The sequence below is a fragment of the Tetrao urogallus genome, assembly GCF_951394365.1.
Source record: "Tetrao urogallus genome assembly, chromosome: 9".
Lineage (NCBI taxonomy): Eukaryota > Metazoa > Chordata > Aves > Galliformes > Phasianidae > Tetrao > Tetrao urogallus.
The window spans coordinates 16,779,144-16,800,729 of record NC_136822.1 but is presented as its reverse complement, the minus strand read 5'-3'; the positions used below and the strand labels follow the sequence as shown (position 1 = coordinate 16,800,729).

At 37.2% G+C, this 21,586-nt stretch overlaps 1 protein-coding gene across 1 annotated transcript in view; it reads right to left on the bottom strand.

The window, feature by feature from the left end:
- PEX5L (peroxisomal biogenesis factor 5 like) overlaps nucleotides 1–21,586 on the bottom strand; it is a gene marked incomplete at its 3' end in the record, with an annotated part of 37,524 nt that overhangs the window by 8,682 nt on the left and 7,256 nt on the right. Inside the window, exons 4-8 of the mRNA XM_079540081.1 lie at nucleotides 12,812–12,923; nucleotides 9,945–10,154; nucleotides 8,710–8,839; nucleotides 8,139–8,235; nucleotides 2,403–2,498 (exon numbers count right to left, since the gene is read on the bottom strand). Of these exons, the coding sequence (XP_079396207.1) occupies nucleotides 2,403–2,498; nucleotides 8,139–8,235; nucleotides 8,710–8,839; nucleotides 9,945–10,154; nucleotides 12,812–12,923 (645 nt within the window). The remainder of the gene's footprint in view (nucleotides 1–2,402; nucleotides 2,499–8,138; nucleotides 8,236–8,709; nucleotides 8,840–9,944; nucleotides 10,155–12,811; nucleotides 12,924–21,586) is intronic.

Genomic DNA, 21,586 nt, shown 5'->3' with positions numbered 1-21,586 from the left:
TTGTGTGCTTACTAATTATCACTAACTACTGTTGTCACAAAATATAGCTGTAATATGCTTCATAACAGTACGTTATGCAGCAAGGTCCCATGTTACATTGGCTTGTAAATAAAATGATACTGAGAAGAACAGTTTAACGTTTCCTTTGTGTAACCTCACAGCGCTGTGGCATCTGCAGTTTCATCTCTATGCTAGGGAAACGAGGCATAACAAAATACCAGAATTGCTTTTTTCTGTATCTGAAATGTTTCTCAGTTGGAAGTTTTTTCATTTTCTTGGTTTCATGTATTTTAATTCTAACTTATTTCCAATATCATGGTGCAGAATAAATACAATAAATTTAAAAATCAAATATTTAAATAAACATAAACTATTATGAAAATATAATAAGTATGGCTATAGAAAGGATCTGATTTCCCATACTGGCTTTTTTTTTTTTTTTTTTTTTAATTCAGTGGTGTCAAGTGTTGGTAAAACACAGCTAATTACTAGAAAGATTATGTGTGGCACTTGGAAATAATGGCATGAGGCTCCTTGCACTTCCCTCAGGTGTGTAGCAAAGGAATGTGGCGAAATTCAAATCTCGTTTGCAGAATGACAGAAAAAAGTAGCTAAGTCTAAACAGACTGGATCAGCACGAGGGAATTTAGATGCTCTTTAGTTAAAAAAAAAAAAACACAAAACAAAACAAACAAAAAAACCCAACAGAACACAAACAACGAAACCCTAATCTAGTTATGTCTTTATTCTTTAAAGAATCCTCAGTGGCGTAGATATCTTTAAATATACTTAAGAAAGAATTGTCTTACAGATTTTTCCTTTATCTCAAAATTTGTCATCTTAAAACCATTCCCACAGTCCTGAAGTGAAAACTGGGTGGAGGATAAAGTTTGGTGTCTTCATTTACTGAATTGTTAATTAATTCTTTTTGAGGCAAACCACAAGGAACCTGAGATTTACTTCCTTTTCTTGATCTGTTTTCTGGCTAATCTTACCACTTGAAACTTTTCCTGTTGAAGAGTATTACAGAAACATCCAAAGCCTAAAAGAGGAATTTTTGGAACACATCTTTTCTCTTCTCAAGTAAGCACTAATTTTTCTGAGATGGCCTGCAATTTATTTCAATCGCCTTGGATTTCTTACCGCTTCATTTTTGCTACAACAAAAATTTGGCTCTTTTCATATGCAAATGAAAATAGCTGTAAGGTCTTAAAGAATCTTCTCCTTTTTATTTTAACTACCTGGTCCAAGTTTCTATTTTAAGTATAAAGAATTGCGTAGACTGCCAGTTACATAGTTAGAGAAACATTTAATTAGATTATTTTAAATAGCCGTTTTCAACACTACGTTAAAGCATTTTAATAATTTTTGGTGCCTTAGAATAACCTTTTAATGTGCAGGGGTTTTTTTAACAATACATTCTCCTCCTTATTTTACTCTAAAAAATATTCAGTAATGTTTTATGATCTTTTATTAGCCTCAAAACACATTTTTTTTCTACTTAAAGTCTGGTTTCCACCATTACATGTGATTTTTGGCAATTAGAAGAGTACTGACACCATTTGCTTAACAACTAACTGCAATGCAGGGATGTTAATCACCAATTCCCTGTGTCTCAGTCACAGATTTCAGTATATGTCCCACCTTAAAGATCACACTGCAGCATAAGTAGGAAAAACTGGAAAATTTTAAGCAGTGGTAATCTGAAAGCAAGTCTCTCCCTTCCTGCCAGGAACAAATGTGTATGACGTGCAATATGTAGCTTACATGCATAGTTTATAAAGCAGCTAATTTTACTGTATCCATTTTAACTTTGTAAATGTAGACAATTTTTTATGTGCACTGAGAACTGGTGGTGGTATCTTTATGAATACCTGTGCCTTTTCTAACTAGATTTATTTATCAGGAAAAGGAAATGCTTCAGTACTTAACATTCTGTCACTGATGATAACAATTCATTGGTTACTTCTGTGCGTGCAGTTACTCTCCCATCACAGCAAGTAATCATTCTCTTTATCAGTGATATTTAATTAAAGTTTCAGTGTGGAGAGTTGGTTTGTGTCTGAGTGACTGCACGCATTCAGTTACTGGGGTAAAAATATTTTTCACTCTTATACCTTAAATTTGGAAGTACTTAGATTTATGGGGGATTTTCTTGACCCACTTGCTATAGTAAGACAAAATCAATTCTGAAAAGTTCATTCTCATCATCTCCATTTATAACTATTATTTTATATTTTGTCAAGAGAGAAACTGATATCTTAAATGAGTAACTCCAGGAACGGGATCTTTTCTCTGCTTTGAAAAATGTAGTACAAACTTCCTTCTCTATTTGTGAGGCAAAATGAATATGACATCTGTAGAACATCAGCTGAAAAGGGAAAGAGTAAATAAAATAATACCTCCACAGCTGCCTTAGCTCTTTCAAATTCCTCTTCCAATGAGTGATTTCTTGAGAGAAGAGGCCCTCCCCAGCGCTGCTCCTTAGTTGATCGCACCTAACAAAAATAAAAGCATCAGAATGGGATGATGTACTCTGCCATGTTTCTGAGTTATTTCCTTAACTGCTTGGAGCACAAAATGTCCTTTTTCTTGGGCAAAACTAGTGTTGTCCTTGCAGGAATTCTCCTGTGCTGTAGAAAGATCATTCCTCATTAGAAGCAGAATAACTTGTCTTTCCTAGAGTTTTCTTATTCCTTAGAATGCTTTAAAGACAAAAGAGAGCCAAGAAAAGACAGTGGAAGAGTTGGGCTAGCAGGGTAATAGATGGCTGTTTTGTTAAGACTTTTATCTTAATTGTTGCTACTCCTGTATTATGACCATTGTAATGCATTCCACCCATTAGAGAACCAGGTTTGCTATGACTTTAACTGGAGGGATAAATCCAGTTTACAATCAGTAGTGCTCTGTTCTGCACCATAATATCAATCATAATGTCAATCCTATTGGAAGTACATAGCCATTTCCCCCCTATTTCTTTATTAAAAATATTTTATTCATTCTTTTTGCATAAAGGGCACGGTACAAAAGCAAGCAGTATTCAGTGATAACTTAGAAAACAACGAAGTGGCTTAATCTTGCAAAAGAGCTCTGAGTGCTAATCTCTTCCCTTGTGTTTGTTAGAGGTTACACGTATTAGTTATTTGCCTGACCAGGATCCTAACTGCATTAATTTACATGATGATATTACAGATGACTGTGCTTATAATATTTATTTGCAATAAGCTGTGTTGGAAAGAACTGATTTTTGCCCATTTCAGACACACGGGGCTGTGTCTGCAAGTGTTGACATGTGCACTGCTGGCATGAAACACGCAGAACGTTCCTGTATGTTCACATGATGGGTATCTTTCTGTGTATGCTTGTGCCTTTTTAACTAAAAAGATTACATACCTGTGTCAGTCTAGCCCTAAAATTTCTGTTTTGTTCCTATGCACTTTAACAATAAATAGAACTTCAGACAAAAGATGTAACTGTTTCAAACAGTCTCTTTCTATATGGGTGTGTAATGCTGTCATATGACAAAATGAAACTGATGTTCTACAGAGAATAAGTGGAGGTTGTCTGGATTATACGTCTTTGAGGAAGGTGCTTGGATTTAATTTAAAGTTACCAGGAGACCTTAATTTTATCACTGTTTGGAAATTTAATTGACCTCCTTGTTTCTCTTACTCCTTTTAATTTCAGTTTTACAGCTATTCTTAGCCTTTCTTCAGTAGTTTAAAGCATGTTTAGTATTCCTTATTTTCTCTGTGGAAAAATACCCATTACTTTAATTAGGTTTTAACTGTCTTTTAAAAGATGTAAAGAGATTAAGATCTTAGCTCATTATGAGTTGTTTTTTTCCTCAGACTTTAACCTTTTTTTGGTTCCTTTTACTTTCCCTCATTAATTGGTTATAGCTTAAATACATAGCCATGCAGATAACAAAAGCAAACACTATAGCCCAATACCTGTATTGCTGTTTCTTTTTAAAGTGAGCAAAAGATCTCCTGTTCCCAGAAATTATGCCTTTTTCTCCATGCTTTTCTTGTCCCCATACTGCACAGGGAGCACTCATTGACATCCCTGTACACTCTGAGACATAGATCCTCTTCAGAATTGCCTTCCAGTGTAGTGTTACAGAGCCTGCACTGTCACTCAGAAACATGATTTTTTGAGTGGTTGTGTTGGAATTCTTAGTTATCTAATAAGTATCTTGGTCACCAACTCATTTTCATTACTGTCTTGCTTATGTTTTCTCCATTCCATTCTTGCATTATTTACAGGTTTTACCAGTGGCTTGCATATTTATTTTAAGATCAATAATATTGAAGAAATTATTTCTCTTTGCAGTCACCGAAGAACTCTGCCATATGCTTTCAGTTCCAAGTAAAAACCTACTGTTCTTGAGAACCTAAATTTAGCCAGTTTTATTCTGTTTAACAGTTACTAATTTTTTAATCAGGATATAGCATGCTGAGTTAAACATCTCATTGAGTATCACAGAGCAACGTTTATCAATCCAACCTGTAATCTGATCAGAGAATGAAATCTGCTTTTGACATAAAATTCTGTTGATAGACATTAATTATGTTCCTTGCCTTTTCATTATTTATGAGTTGACTCTTGCCAGATGTTTGACTGCATCAGCTTTAGAATCCTTTCTTTCCAGTGACTGTAATTTCCTTAGGTCAAAGACAGTACCATAAATCATGATGCTTAGACTGATTAGTGCTGTAGAAGGGGACAGTGAGCTTGTTAAGGCAATAGAGAGGCGAGGGGAAGAGGATAAGAAAGAAGCATAGAAGTTCCTTTCTCTGCCATGTGTCAGAGCATACACACTCTCCTTGCATAATCCACACAGGATACACCTTCTCCTCCATTAAATGCACATGTGCTCTCAGTCAGAGGGGACAGAAGTAGAAAAACCCACGTAAGCTGCATTTGCATATAGACAATGCAGCCTTATTTTGATTTGCCATAATCCAGAAATGAAAAAACCCACACGTAGCAAGCATGCTGCCTTTCACTAGTGCAGGAAGAGAAGGGATGGAAATGGAGTGCCAGCACTGGAGAACTTCACATCTCCAGCTGGTGATGGGCTAGGACTCTGCAGCCACATCCCTAAGGGGAGTCCAACGTGTATTATGGGTCAGGGTGGAATGGGTATGTCTGAGGCATGGACAGTCTGCATACACTGTGGTTTGATATGCTCACCACTCTACAGCGGAGGTGCTGTAGTTGATCATTGGCTGCTGTCTTCAGGGGCAAAATCTTCCATTCCAGTACATTTGTGCACACCTTCCTGCGCTTGTAGTCTGCTTATGTGCTGTTGGACCTTAACTGTTGGTGAGAGGCTTAAATTATAGTCTTAATTTTTGAGCAGGTCTTCAAATAATGAGCTTAATCTGTCCCTTGTAACTTAATTTTATTAGAGTAACTGGCACATCCAAAAAGAGTCAGGCCATTCATTAGTCTTATCATAGCTATCTGGAAGAAATGCGGAATAAATTATGCATTTTAAATATTGCTTCCAAAGCTGCACATTTCTAATGCTCTGCAGTCTTTGGGATACATCTTAGTCTTAAGAGTGTTGAAGCAGTAGAACTAGGTGTAGTTTTTAGTATGTCAAGGTTTTTCATTTATGCATTCTGAATGAGCAATACAACGTCTAACATACCTAGAGAGGGCCAAGATTTAAATTGTATTTTGAGAGTTAAAACATAAGCAGACTTCATGCATGTATGTTTGAACTTACTGTCTCCTTTTGCTTTTTGGAATTGTCAGAGAGAAAACAAACTTTCAGAAACCCCCATCCACTGTAGGATATCTTGTACCAATAAACCCATAACAAGGAACTTTTCATTATGGCAGATAAAAGAAAGAAAAAAGATACTTAGTCTGATGCAGCTTAAGAATTAGTAGGGAACATACATTGTGAACAGAATACTAAGAAGGAAGTTGGCCACATCCAGTGACAGCTACCATGCTGTTGCCCTGTCCAACCTTCAAACACATTTCCTCCTTATTAATTCAGAGCTTGCCTTTGTGGTGTATGACATAAGTGCTGGTAAATGCAGGATTTTGTTAAGAAGATTGTATAATCTTAATGAGAAAATGTAACCTAGTTGCTTAGTATTTCACTTGGAGGAACTAAATCTAACATGTCAAAGATGAGTGATGATGATGATTGTCTCAGAAACTGCTGATAGCTAACTGCAGCAAGTTTGACAAGATAAAATCTTTAGGGTAAGGCAGTGTCTGTTGCATCTGCAAAGGTTATCCTTTAAATGAGATAGACAAGATCTATGGAGGACAAAGTATGGAAAACACATGCTTTGATAAAAGTACTAATGTGATTTCTTTTAGAACAGATTAAGAACTCTATCAGGACGGATGAGCCTGGTTTTGGGGAACTGACAACTTTGGCATTCCACATATAAGCAGGATAGAGCAGGCAGTGAATGAAAACACTACATTTCTGTGTAAACTAGCCAAAATAAGAACTTTAGGTCACTTATTTGCATTATTAATTACTAAGTCAACATTTCATGACTTGAGGGGATTGCAAGTTTGAAGAAAGAACAGCTTATGATAAAGCAAAACAAAACATGAAATATGCTAAAGCATCAGATAGGAATTTTATATTCTGCCTGTCCTACAAGTTGGCCAGTTCAAATTAACACTTTTTTTATTTTGAAATACTGTCCATTTTGCAAAGTACTACAGAGATGCAAATGATTGAATCGAAACCAAGTGATAAATGCTATTTTTTGCTCTTTCAGTTATTCTAGTGTAAGATAAACAGAAAATAGACATATAAATTAGAGATTTTACATACTAAATTTGCAATTGCTTTTCCAGAGAGCAGCAGCACTTAGATTCTGGAACAGTCTACTTCATTTACACACATCTAAGTTAAACATAATTATTACTAATAATTATTATTATATGTACTATTAGACTGAAGAAAAAGTGTTTGGGGGCTCTTAAAGATGAGAAGGACGATGCTTGTGAAAACATGTTGTCTGTCTAAGGCTGATGACATTATGCAACAGATCTTTTCCATTAAAGTTATGCATATTGTACAGAAAGAAGGCATTATGCATTGGAATTCATGTTATGCTTTCCAAGGGGGAAAAATCCTGTTTGCAATGTAAAAAGGCAGCAAAGAAAAGACAACTTTTTCTCTAACAACACAGAAATGAGCCTCTTTCTGTTTTCTGCAAAAAGTAGTGCATGATCTAAGGAAAGGCATTTGGCAATTTGGTACCTCATTTTTTCATTTTCAAATGGGGCCATTAACTTTCATTAATTTCCAGATTTTCTGTCTGACGGAAAGCTTTTCAAGTGCAGGCATAAAAATAGCTGTGGAAGAAGAAAAGTTGTTTTTAACTAGAAGTGAATCCACTGAACAACTCTCTCTCTCCCCTGTCAGTAGCATTAGCTGAATTTGAAAACTTTTGGATAAGAAATAAAATGCAGGAAAGAAGATGAATATGCAATGTGAACTAAATGAATGCATATATAAATGTATGTTCGTACACATTTATGCATACATACATACTTAATACCATACAACTTTCAGTGATTTCTACAAAGTCCTGTTCAGGGTTACCCTATGAGAGTGGAACTGGGCAAATCTACAAACTTGCAGCCCTGAGACCTCTGTTTTGGAGTTCATTTTCCAGCAGGAAAAAGTTCTTTGAACACATTGCTTCCCCTCTCATGGAGATAAACTACTAAACAATGTTGGCCTCACGTATTGCTTATCATTTCCCAATGTTGTGCATTTCTGATTCACCAAGAGACCTTGAAAAAAGTTATATTTCAGGGATAAACAACAACTACAAGTTCAAATTTCAGAACTGGAAGAAGGGAAGGAAGATGCTGCTGTAAATTGTAGTTTGAGGCCTTTTGGACAGGAAGGTCACAGTTCCCTGCAGTATTAAACTGAATGTTTGAAGATGATGAAATAGTTAGGCTGGTTTGTAACATTAATTTGGAAGCTGTGTGAAGATTCAGCTGTGTAAGGATTTTAACTGATGATCCTGAACATATCCCTTAAATATTTTGTCCAGCATGTGAGTAGTTAGCCAATGGGACAATTCCTACTTGCCTCTTCAATGTTACTAAATCTACCAAATGTCTCTTACCTGTACTGCAGGTGCTACTTCTAGTTCTGATGTTGAATCAGTGTCGAAAGCGCTCTTGACATTAGTCAGCTCAGACTGCGATCTATTTTCTGTGGACCTAGAAATAACACATTTACAGACTTACCACTGTACGCTGATACACTGCCTTATGTATTTCAGGCTTACAGCCCGTGCTGGCCAATTAGTTTATTTCTTTTTGCTGAGCTGTTGAACTTGGAGATATCAAAGGTTCCTGGAGCCTTCTGAGTGTTCCTGCTATTCAGTTGTTCAGTCCCATGCAGACAATAGTTAATGCAACAGAATCAGGCCTAATTTACCAGTAAAGCACTGAGCATATATGAGCATGAACCCAGTCTAGTGCAACGGAGATGATGTCTCTATGACTTCATAGTAAAGCAAAATGAGGTTTGGTAATGGCGCAAGACTGCAACTGCAGTCTTTGTCTAACAGTTAACCACTGCTTTACAAGACTTCAGCCTCGCTTATGTGCTCTTTTTTTTTTTTTTTTTTCTTTTGTGCCACTATATCATAATATTCTTACTTAGAAAACGAATGAAAGCAAAATTTGTACCATAAAAGCTCTTTTGATTGAGCTCTAGATGATGATGATGATGTTCGTTCTGCAGAAGGATGGACCTTGCAGTTCCTGTCTCCAGGAAAATTGACATCATCCCATTTCTCAATCTGTGTCTGAATATCAACTGAAAGATAAGAAAAGAAGAAATGAATCTTTCAAAGAAACTGCTGTTTCTTAAATTAATTTTCCTCTGTTAAGTAAGTGTTCAGAAGAAATTGTGAAGCTGCACCACCAAGTATTGTTTTAATTAAGGTCCAATATACACAAATGCTGTGCACCTTTCTTGCAGATATTCTCAAAAAATATTTGGAATTTGCAACATTTGCTAAACAATGATTTTTAAGGCTGTGTTTTAGTTTCACCTGAGGTGGAATTGTTTTCTTTAGAGGGTCTGGTATGGTGCTACAGCATTCTCAGTCAGAATGTCAGTGGAAATCTTGACTTAAAATCGGTGATTTGTGTGTCAGATCTGATTAAATTCTAGTTAGGAATATTTAATATGTTTGTATTGTATTCAGATTGTAGAAATAGAACTTCTAGTGACTACCACTTACAGGTGACTGTGCAGGCAGCCAATAGGATTCAGTGATGTTTGCGAAAATGAGATGTTTAACTCCTGTTTGAAGATAAAGTTCTGTAAAAGAATTTCTGTGCTGATGAATGGAACATTTCCTACCTTGGTATAAATTACATTTACCTTGCAAATTTCTCAATTGCAATGCAAGTAATTTAGTTTGTATGGAACTAAATTAAGTTCACCTTTTCCAAAGCTCATCAATAGGTCACGCTTGGCAGGATATTGAGTTGTTTGGGTTTTTTGTCCAAATGTATAGCTCTTTTATCAAGAATGGAACTTTTTTCTTTAGTATGCATGATGAAACAGTATTAAAAAAAGACTGCGTAATTATTTGTAGCACTTGCAGTTCTGAAAAGGACACTCAGTGCAGCCTGTCTCTAATGTGGGTTCTTTTCTCATGATATCCCTCTACATTTTTTTGCTTTTACTGATCCTGTCTAAATTCTTTCTTGGAAACTCAGATCTTGTTTGCAAATTTACTGACAGCTTTTCAGGTGTATCAAAAAAGGCAAAATTTACACAAAGTTAAGCATACACTCCCTGTTAAAGTGCAGTGCAACAAAAAGTCTCATCTTGCTCACTATTTTGTGCTAAGAAATAAACCTGTGCTAAGCAAGGCTGTGTAATACTGATATAATAGCTACACTCTTACCTAAATCTAGTGAAGACTTGTCTGAAACTCTGACAGTCTGAACTTTCTGTTCAGTATCCACACTGATAAGGTCAGAATTGTCTGTCTTCTTTCTGTGGGCTGAAGTTTTTAAGCCTTCACCTCTTGATGGATTCTCTGATTTCTTTGCTTTGTTTTGGGTTTGTAAGGCAGGTTCACTAAGATCCAAGAGATCCAGACCTGTTGATAATACTTAGAGACAAAATGTTAGAATTCAGTGTTGTTTTAATTCACATAACTCACATGTGTTTTGTTGTTGTTGTTTTTTCTTAGTTGGAACATGATTTAATGTATTAGACTATAGAAGATGTATCTTTCCAGGCTAAGGCTATCGACTAGCAAATTCAATTATAACTAGTGATTTCAGGTGCTTAACTGGGTGAAGTTTAAAAAAAAAAAACTGATTTGCAAGAAAGGCTTTCACTCTGAGAGTCTTAAGATTGTAGCCTAAGACCACATTTCCTTCTGTTTTGAAGTTTTCTTGTACAATTGAACATTTAGATTAGATTTAGTTTAATGCTATGACTTATCGTGTACTGATAAAAGTTGCTTAGTGCACTACTGTTGTGTCACATGCCAGTAAGGAAAAAAAAGGAAGAGTGGACAACTTTCTCTACTGTTTAATTGAGAGATTTCCTTTTCAAAGATGCTGAATTATGCTTATTTTCATTAAACAACTACTTTAAATAACTTAAAAAACATATTTCTGAAAAACTGAACCCATCTTTCTTGTTCTGGAAGGCAACTCACCTTAGTTTCTTAGAACTAAGCATGATCAATTGAGCCATTGATTTGTGGCACTAAAGGATATGTCTTGGTAATGGAACTCTGTAGGTAATGTTGGTGGTTGGCCTTGGTGATCTTGGAAGTCTTTTCCAACCCAAATGATTCTATGATTATTTGATTCTGTAAGGTTAAAAATGTTCCAACTTCGCACTCTCAGTGTTTCTGGACAAAACTTAAAAACTAGAGAAGCGAGTTCATGTTAGTTCACTGTGAGTCTGTCTTCTTTTAGATTCTTCAAAAAATCATAGTATAAACTGTGTTTTGTGTCATTTAAAGGAATTACGATCAAATTTTATCATAAATATTAGAATATATTGCTGGACAAAACAAATGTGAAGCTTGTGAAGTTAATGAATCTTTTTAAGATAGGAAAGGAACCAGAGAAAACAAGAGCTGTGTTTGATTCGTCCAGGTGTTAAAGTTCGGCAAAAACCAATAGATGCCACTATTTTCCAAAGGCTACATCTGCTAGAGATGCAAAATACATATGAAAGTTGAGAAAGAAGTTGTGCAAGAAAAGTTGCAAACAGAGCTAGCTCTGGCACGGAGAGTATGATCCTAATAAAAAGAGAGCTGTGGATCTAAATCATGGCTGGCAAAGGATCTGAGATTCTGAAAGTTAAGGGTTTTGCTGTACTGAAAGAAGGCTATTGCACAGAAGACTGTAATGTAATATTTTCCTCCTGGAAACAATCTCTGTTGCCTGAAATTTGACCAATTTCTCTTGTCAAAAAAGAACAAGTTTGTGTTTATTAACTGTATCTACTGCCATTGCTGTGTGTCCTTTTCAGGATGAATATTGCATATAACAATAAAATACATTGCTTTAGCTTATAAAGACTGTATCTGTATGTAAGCCAGTCTTCAGTCCAAGTTTTGTATTTATGAGTTATTTGAAGAGTAACAGTTGAAATTCTTTAGCATGTAAAGAACAGGAAAACTTCTTCTTCATTATCAGTTTGTAGGGGAGGTGTTTTTGGCACATGAATTAGTGTTGTCTCTTGTAGTGCTTTAGCTATGTTCTTAGGAAGTTATCAAATTTCATCAGTCTTCATAGAATAGAAAATTTTGTTATTAAGTACATCTGATACTCAGGGCAGATAGAGGATTTGATGCAGAAATAGGCTATTTAGTTTTACAACAAACAACAGTCTTAAACAACCTGAAACATTTATATTCATCTCTGTAATATCTTTAGCTACCAAAAAGGAAATAATATTTACAAGGGTTCATTCAATTCTGTGTTCCAATTTTGTTATTAGAACTCATATACTGCTTTAGACATATAACAATATAATTAGATGTGAAGATAATCACTGTCAATCAGTCATTTAGACATTTTAATAATTTGCGTGTATATACGCTTTAATTAAATGTCTTCTAACAAGGCAAGACATTGTATAAGACAGCAGTAGAACACAGTAATCTATTGATTTTATGCTATCGGTCAGTCAGCTCAAATGCTTTGAATAGAAGGTGACCAACTTCTAAAAGCACTTCCGCAGGGCACTACCTTTCTCTCAATTCACACGTCTTTCAGGATTCACTCCGTATTATCTGCTTCACTACCTCAGCACAACACAAAGCAGAAAAGAAATTTGTGGAATCCTTTCATTACTAAAGTTTCCCAACTTAGCCTAGATAAGCTGTTTTGATGTCTTCCCCTTTTCTCAGACATCCCATCCAAGCCTTGGTTAAAGCACATGTTTCTAAAGAATGGGTTTGGATAAAACTAAATTAACTGTGGCTTACCTGTAGGTTAAATTTTTGCAAAAACAAAGTTTGAGGATTTGTTGAATAAATTTACACTTCCAGTTGAAGTTGCCTTTAATTCAAACTCAGAGATCTGCTGGAGTAAATGTGACTTGGATATCACCAGATTTGACCTCAAAAGTAATGATCAACGTTTTTTCAAACAGATCAATCAATTATAATCAGTATATAATTTTGTGCAAATGGTAACAAATCTTTTTAAGTGACTTAATGAAATCACTTGACAAAATGCACAATAATTAAAACAAATTTTTAATCTCTATTCAGGGATAGTACAGAAATTTGTTTACCTGCAGTATTTGAAGTTACAGGCCTTGCAACAGCTTCTGGTTTAGTTTCACAGAGAAAGTCATCAATGGAGGGACTCAGAAGGGGTCTGCTTTCTTGTTGCTCGTTCACTAGCTAGCAACAAAAAAACTCAGGGTCACAAAGTGTTGTGTTGGGTTGCACAGTTAAAGAAATGAAACATTTTTGTAGAAAATCGTGCTATATTTTGGATTGTTAGTGAGTAAGAGATTGAAATTAGGAGATGCACAAATAGCTCCAAACTTAACAAAGTTATACTCCAGTTTTATTATACTCCATGGGAATTATTGCATACTCTTGCTTGTAAGGCGTTCAAGGTGTGATGTAACTTCCTTCAAACCAATCAGTGAAGTTGGCCTTCTCTATCAGAAGGAGACTAAGCAGGGATCTTTTAATATTTGGAAGCAGTCTTTTTTTTAGCATGCCTCTCCACAGAATTTCCACAACACCATTCCATCCAGAAAATATGCATTAGCCCATTAAACAGTAAGTTGCTGAGACAGAAAACACTTCTCTGCAATACAAGGACATATGAATGACAGTGGATGGTCCCTGGTGAGTTTATGAACTTCCTGCATGAGTTTTGACTGTACGAAGACTCATCATACAGTTTGTATTTATGAGTAGTTTTCCTTTTTTATTGTAATTGTAGTTGTGCATTGGTTTTCTACTACATAAAAGAAATCTCCATATTACAGGCTTTTCATGTATGAAGTATTTTAAAAGATAAGCAGAATGGTCTCATAAATAAAAATCTCGTCTCTACTATCGTGCTGTGAAAGATCAAGCCCAATGGTGAGCTGGACAGACAACTGTTGGTGTGCCCTGCATTGATTTCATCTTAATAATATGAACAGTTTTCTCTGTGTCTGTTACTTTCATCCTGAGCTCTTTCAGCCTTACTGTAATCCTCTCTCCTCCACTACCGTCTATTTTTCCTCTTTCTGCTGTCGAGTTATCCAGCTGTTCTCTTATGCATATTTGAACTTTTGAATGGAGGATGCTAATATGGAGAAAAACTGGCAGAAAAAGGCATTCCTTTATCCTCATTTCATGTTTATTAATTACTACTATTTAGCTACCATAGTAATGGTATTGCCACTAAAGTTACTATGGCAAAACAGCTTAGGTTCACTGTCATTAGTTACTTGATTTTTGTATTCCAATGTTGCAAGGAAATACTTTTTACTTCAAAAGCCCATAATTTTGATAGATCAAACTTCTAAGCTGGTACTAAAAGCTGGCTGGCTGCATAATATGTGCACTCATTTATTTGCCTGGAATCTTACGGTTTTGTACTGAAATATCAATTTAGACGACTAACATGGAAGACAGATAAATGATTGCTTGCCCGACTGTGTGTAGCAGAATGTGGAAATGTGGGCATTTAGTTAAGAAATCTGGCAGTGGTACTGTCTCAAACTCTACTTCTGCATGCTAAACCGAGACTGCAGCTGCACCTTATAAGGGGAATTAATCAGTTGTTTTATAACTATCTGCATTGAACACTCACTGTGTCAGACATCATTTGCTTAATTTGTTAAATCTCAAGCTTGATTGGAAATTGCTTTTATACCAGCTGAACAACTTTGATTTCCATTAAAGGTGGCTCTACTTTGTCCATGTTATCTCTAGCTGTATATATTTACCTAGTATTTAAGTAATTAAGTATTTAAGACTTAAGATGACTTAAGACATCTCTATAGATGCATTTTTGTCTGTGCTTTGGTGATCTATTGGTGGAAAAAAACAAGAGTGGGTGCCTAGGTAATACTTGACCAAACTAGTTTCAGTATTTTAAAGGTTTATGGTCAACTCCATATTAGCTCAATTTGTAAAATTTGCTCAAATAATTCTATATTTTCATTCTAGGCAGTAGCATTAGTAACAACTGTTGTACTTTTGCAGTAAATTGCATATTCTGGTGAGCATAGTGTCCAGCAGAAAGATTGTCAAAGCATCTGAATCATCTGTGTCTTTATTTTGTGATAAGCTACCAACTTAAAGGAAAGTCTGACATTGCTTGGAGGGGGACAGGAAGGATTACAGAAGAGTGACAGTATACCAGTAGTAATAACTGTAAATCTAAAAACTTCTATGAAGTACTCTTTCCATATATGTACAGGTATATCAGTAGGGCACATCATCATGTACAATTTAGATGCTTATCTTTACCATTAAGTTCCATGGAAATTTTCTTAGTAGGAAAGAATGAGGAAAGGAAGAAATAAATAGGGATTATGAGAACCAAGACAGCCAGGATCACTCACTGGCGACACTAGTGAAACTCTGAAGTCCAATTGCAGAGGCAATTCAATGCCCAAACCTGTTGGCAGAACTGAGAATAAACTGTGGGAAGAGCAACAGTAATTCTGAGAATCACAATAATGAAGGAGAAGGTGAATAAAATAAAACCAATCTCAGGTTCTCATGAGTTTGACTGATGTGTGAAGTAGCAGATGTCTATCATTTATTCTTTTTTTTTTTTTTTTTTTCAAAGCTGGTTAGCACATTTCTTAATTATGTTGTTTTCATAAAAAAAGACCAGCTCAGCCACAGGACATCATTAGTACAATACCAGAATTATTGTTCAAAGTCCCTTGATAAAATTTTTCCATCAAATTGAAGGATTTAGGGTGACATCTACTTTTTCATAATCAGCTTCGCCAGCAGACATTGAGATTTAATTTTCCCAAAGTTGTGTCTTCTTTGTGATGTATTTGCAGCGTTTTCATTTAATCTGAAAAAAATAGGTTCTCTGACTCTCGCTACATGAATATGTACACTAAATTCATCAGAGATGGGCCACAGATTATCAGAGGGATAAAGAAAGCATTTTACAGTGAGACTAAAAGCAGCTGACTGGCGTAGCCTAACAAAATGAGGACTGTAGGAATACAATTTTTCTTCCTGTATACATAAAGGATATAGATAGATAGATAGATAGATAGATATACAAGGGGCTGGATGACCTTGGAGGAGGAAAGCTATTTCAACTCTAAAAAGGCTGGCACAAGAATGAAGAGATCTAAGTTGGCCATGAAGAGATTTGTTCTAGAAATTAAAAGAATCTAAGTATCACAGCAGTGAAGTGTATGAACAGTATTTTTTTAGAGGGTGAGACAGAAAACCTAGCTTTTCCAGCAAGCCTCATACATGGCTGCTTATGATGTGATTGCTTATAAGAAGTTGAGTATGACCCAGAGGATCTCCAAGTCTTGTCTCTTGTGCTCTCATGACTAAGGACTGGAACTTATAGGAGTGCATTATTAAAAAGATTGTTCCAGTGAAATACAGTGTGCTTTCAACTGAAGTATTGAGGTTGAAATATGAAAGCAAATACAGGATCAAGTATACTAATTCTTGGTATATACAAACTACATATGTATGGCAATACAACACATTAGAAAACTATGTTTTCGATGTGAAAGAGGTGTTTTGTGATGGATCAGACCTCAAGAAGTTAAATACTGCCATGAGCTGATATTTTTGCTGTAGATAAGTGGGCAGAGAGACAGGTTTCTGACATTACTGTGTATGCAACGCCTCTTGGTAAGTCCTCGGTCTCACACATCAAATTTCATTTTGCTACCTCATATATCGTACCAAATTTATCCCTGTTTTCACTCTACTCAACTTATTAGAGTTATATCAGGCATGAATTTGGAGTAGTGCTATAAAACATTCACGAGATGAAAGTTATTATCTATATTAAAGTAGTAATTTATGGTTCTCAAGCACCTTTCAGGGTGAGTATCAAAGAATGCTTTAAAACATTCATGAATGAAATCTGGCAGCGCCATGGAGCCAAGAAGTATTATCTCTACTTTGCAGGCAAGAGAAGCAAAGGCAGTGAAGGAAGCTGACCAGCTGTGGTGCTGGGAGCAGGAGCAGGCTGCCGGTGCTGCACAGCAGTGATGCGTGTGGTGTTTGTCCAGGCACCAAGCTGGGGAGACTCAGCCTGTAAAATTAGTGATTTCTGAGCACTCATTTAGCAACTCAGTACCATAAATTCTCATCTTGTCTCTGAGAATTTTTCTTTACAAAATCTATTCTAATGAAAAATGTGCCTTTAGCTGAAGCATACGTAAAATTTGTGAAGGATGATATTCCTAACTAATGATTTGAAGAATCTCAACCACAGTATCAAATGCTGCTCCTAAATTCAGACAGTTTTACATTCTGGCACTGACCAGCACCACAGAAAAACCCGCTTTTTTTCCCCTCAGCGCTGCCATTGAACCTTCGTGTTCCAAAAAGCAATCTGTGAACTGTGATGCTTTGGGAGGCACATTAGGAGAGCCAGAAGCAGTATTTGATGGCTAATATCAGCCTCATTCCTTACATGTATTCACAGCGAGGGTTGTTGCACAGAACTGAGCTGAGACACAGAGGCCTTCTCAGAAGGCAGTCGGTGCTGCACCAGGGGCTGCAGACGCAACATTTCACCTCAGCAGCCGGGAGCGCTGAGGGGAATCCGCAGACCTCCATTTTCTGTGCCTGCCACCTCATCCCCAGATGGCTGCATTCCCCCATCAGGACAGTTTATTTCTCACGGCTGCCTGCACTGGTGGATTTTTGCCTTCCTCGGTGCTCAGGTGTGGTTGGTGCTCTTTGTGCTGTCCCTAGAGCGGCTGTGAGGAAAGGAAGCGGCGGTGTGTGACGGTCCGTCTCTATGTGTTCCTCAGTGGTGAGAGGTATGTATCGGTCTGATGGGCAGGGATAAAGCAACTGGATTGGGATCAAAAGGCTCTAGAAAGTCTTGGGTGGGTTATAATACGTGTGCTGAGGGAAGGTACTGCTCCAGGAGAGGGGAGGTGGCAGCCCCACTGAAAAGGCCTGTAGCCATGAGGGAACCTTTCTTCTCTCTAGCAAATATGCAGCCTGGTCTCAGCTTTCACCAATCACTTGTCCAACTCCTCCTCTGCCCTATATTCATCCCTTAACTGTTCTGTGCTGTATTTTCTCCCCTTGTAAAGGAGCACCGTGCTTGGAAAGTTTAATTCTCAGAGGTGCTGCTTTGTGGGCACGTGTGGGCACAGCCTGCATCCAGCTGCTGCTATGGTGACAGCTTGGTCTCCTGTGAAAACTTCTTTGTTTTCTGTCCCTGGATCCTCTGGTGTGTGGCCTTAATGCAGGTGCATCTCATGGTGCTAATGGTGGTGGTGGTGTAATACATTCTGCAGGAGAAAAGGTGAAACTGTGTACGGTACAGCAGCTGTGGAGGCTTTGGTTTTGTTTTGCTCTCAGTTTACAGTTTCTGTTGTGGAAACAAATTTATGACATTCCTAGACGGTAGCCTGATTTTACAAAAAAAAAAAAAAAAAAAAAAAAAGATAATTTTAAAAAGAAAGAAAAGAAAAAGATAAAAAGCTGGGTTTGGGAGGAAGTGGGTCTGTGCCGTGCAATGGGGCTGTGAAAGGTTGTAAGGTTTTCACAGAGGAGCTGAGCACACTGGTACTCGGGGCCAGCTGCGGGAACCAGCTCCGTGTCTCCTGTTAATTCACAGCTGATGTTCAGCTGTGCAGCCTGCCCTGCTTGTGGTTGCAGGTGCTCTGCCTGCTCTCACTTCCTGGAGCACTCTGTGTGCACCACACCGAGGGTTGGAATGTGCTCAGGCTGTCAGTAAGGTATTATGGTCATGATGTTTTTAAATCCTCTCTTTCTGTGTTTCTGATGTTCGTCTGTTTGCAATATGCCATAAATGCTGTTTTGTTTCTTTTTTTTTTTTTCTTTAGTATTAATAGAGGATAACATAATGCCAGTCTTTAAGATAAATGATTTAGGAGCTAAATTGTGGGGTTCCAGCCAGGCAGAGACAGCTAATTAGCACCTATGTTTTGAGCACATGGTGAACTAGTTCTCTTAAATTAAATGCCTACATTCCCTCCGTGTTCAACAGGGAGAGATAGATGACTTGAAAAGCAACTCCAGAGGGAGCACTGTCTGCCTAATTTAGGCCCTCCCTCAGGGGGCTCTCGAGGGCTCTTGGCTTTCCTGCCCATTCTGTATGGAGCTTAATTTAGTAGGACTGTTTCAACAGGCACCTAAAACTGAGCTCTAATTACCTACACAGGTTACTTGAATGGGATTTTACCAATTTTATCACTCGAATTGCTCAAGGAATAAATTTTAGGAAGCCCCAAACTACAGCTGGGTCCCTGTGCAGTTCAGCAGTGGATCTGATAGCAAGCATTGGTGGCTTTTGCCATTCCTGTGCCCACTCAGTGTCCTGGGGAGCGTGGTTGAGCTGTGGAATGGACCAGTGGAATGATCTGACTTAAAAATCTCAGGGGATTGTAATGAATGGTCAGAACATGAGAAAGCAGGAATCTTTTAATTTGGAATTTTTATAGGAGAAGTTGTGTTTTGGAACTTTAATCTGAGAGAAACTTGTCTGTTACTTGAGTGATAGTAGATAGACAAGTGAACTAGATGTAGTAGATTTAGTGCTATACTGTTGTTTTAAGTTTTAACCTAACCAGAGGCATTAGCAGACTTCAATCACTAATAATTAAATTTCTATTATATATTTATATATATATAGCAACGATTTCTTGATAATGCTCATGAAAGTTCTCTTTATGTATTTAGCACATCATGATCTTTAGTGGTGATCACTAAGTTAAGGGGAAGCAAGCTATTTCTGTGGATTCATTTCCTTTAACTAGATATTTCTAAGTATTGGTGAGCTGAAACCAGTTCTAGAATTTGAGGTGGTTGTTTACTGAAGCATAAATTGAAGTTCTGTATCTATGGATCTAATGATCTTGGCAGGAAAAGTAGTGGGATTCCTCCCCTTTTTCTCAGAGGAAGGCTTGAAAAAGACATCCTGTCAAAACCAGTAGTCTCATGCTAGAAGTTGAAATTGCATGAACTGTACTTTTCTTCCCCCACTTTTCTAGCATGTCTGTAAGTATTTCACAGGGAAAAATTACACCACTCCCAGCCACAGTTTTATTCACAATCATACAGTAAGTGTGATAAGTACTTGACTTCTTGCATTATCCTTGTGTCGGGGTCATTCTAATCTTTTCTCTGTCTCTCTAGTGTGAATTTATGTCCCAGCAAAACTGACATTGCAGTCAAATATTTGGTTTTCACAGGAACAGATCAATATACACGGCATACAGCATAACTGACTTCTGGCTAACATGAATTGTGGGTAGCTCTAAAATGGAAACAAGCTCATTTTGCCCTCCTGCAAATAGCAGTTTGATGTTGTTGTCTCTCTGAAGACTAGTGTTGTTTGGCAGGTGATAACTGGGACTCTGTTGCTAAGTAGTAGGAAGTGTGTGTGGTGGCCTATGAATCAGAGGTGACAATATCCCACCTGAAATCACAGAAGCCCAGCTATTCCCTGGGGCTTAATGCCCCAGACTGACCCAAAGCTTGCGTGAAGGCTGAGAAGCTGTGGGAGGATTACTATAGACACCATGTTGGATATTTAAATTCACAGGAAAGCAGTGTTGTTTAAAGCTCATATCTAAATTGATATCTAACTCAATAAATGATAACGTGTTTATGTTGCATCTTCAGAAACAGCAGTTGCACTGATTGGTGAGAACTGCTGCCATGATTGCTGTGTCACAGTAGCATTCCATCTGTGTTTGTCAGTGCTGACCTAGACAGATTATGTTGTGTAGCTGCAGTGTAGACTAAATATCTCACAATTCCCCGTCTCTTTCCCTCTGATCTTTGTCTGGATAAGAAAACTAAAAGGGAACACTTGCCAAATTTGGGAATTGTATCTGGCTCCTGTTTTTTTGGCCTCACTCCAGGAAGCCACTTACACATGTCCTACCAAGCTCAAGGTTAAGCATGCACTTTACTGCTTTGCTGGATTGCAGCCATGGTGGAAAGGGATAAAAGATGGTGTTTTTATGTTTTGATTGTGACTGACAGTTTGGCCTTTCCTACTCATATAAAAATGTTAATTACTATAAGTCTGTTGCATTAAAAATAACATTCTCTGTGTACTTTAAAGGTAAGGGAATTTGCTGAAAGAGCTGCATCTCCTTTTCCTGAGTGTTTAAGATTGCGTACCCTCACTTATGCACTGTCTATGTGTTGTCACCATGTGCCTCACCCCTTTCCAATAATACCTCAGTTCTTCCCAGTGGAGAGCCACTCTACAGGTGTGGTCAAAGACAAAATTAACTAATGGTCACAAATGCTTAGAGACTCTTCAAATAACACAGATGCTGAAAAAAAAAAAAAAAACCAACAAAAAAAAAAACAAATTGTGAAATATTCCTTTACAATGATTTCTGTTGATATTAGCTTATGGTAATATCTAGTCTGTACTCCTAAAATGACCTGCTGGTTAACTGAGGGATTAACAGATTGGACTTTTCAGCTAAGTAAATGAAACTCGTCCAGAATGGGCAGGCTATGGAATCCCAAAGCATTCTGTTGAGAAAGCCCCAGATAAACCTATTCTGAGGGGGACATGAAGAGGCACAGAAGTGCCATGACAGTCCCTACAGAGGGCAAATAGGATCTATCAGTGTGAGCTACTTCTTCCTATGTCACTGACTGGGATTTCTTTGTGTGACAACTCCAGCTAAAGAAGCAGTCTGACTTTGGAGTGCTTTTTAAAGAAATGACAAACTAGAGAAGTCCTGTTTCATTCATAATGCAGGTATTATGTGCCCTTGCAGCATTCTTGAGACAACGACTGCTTACAAAATAGTAGGAAATTAGGTAATGTTCTTTTCCTTAGCTGAAAGATAACTGCTAGCATATTGAACTGAGCT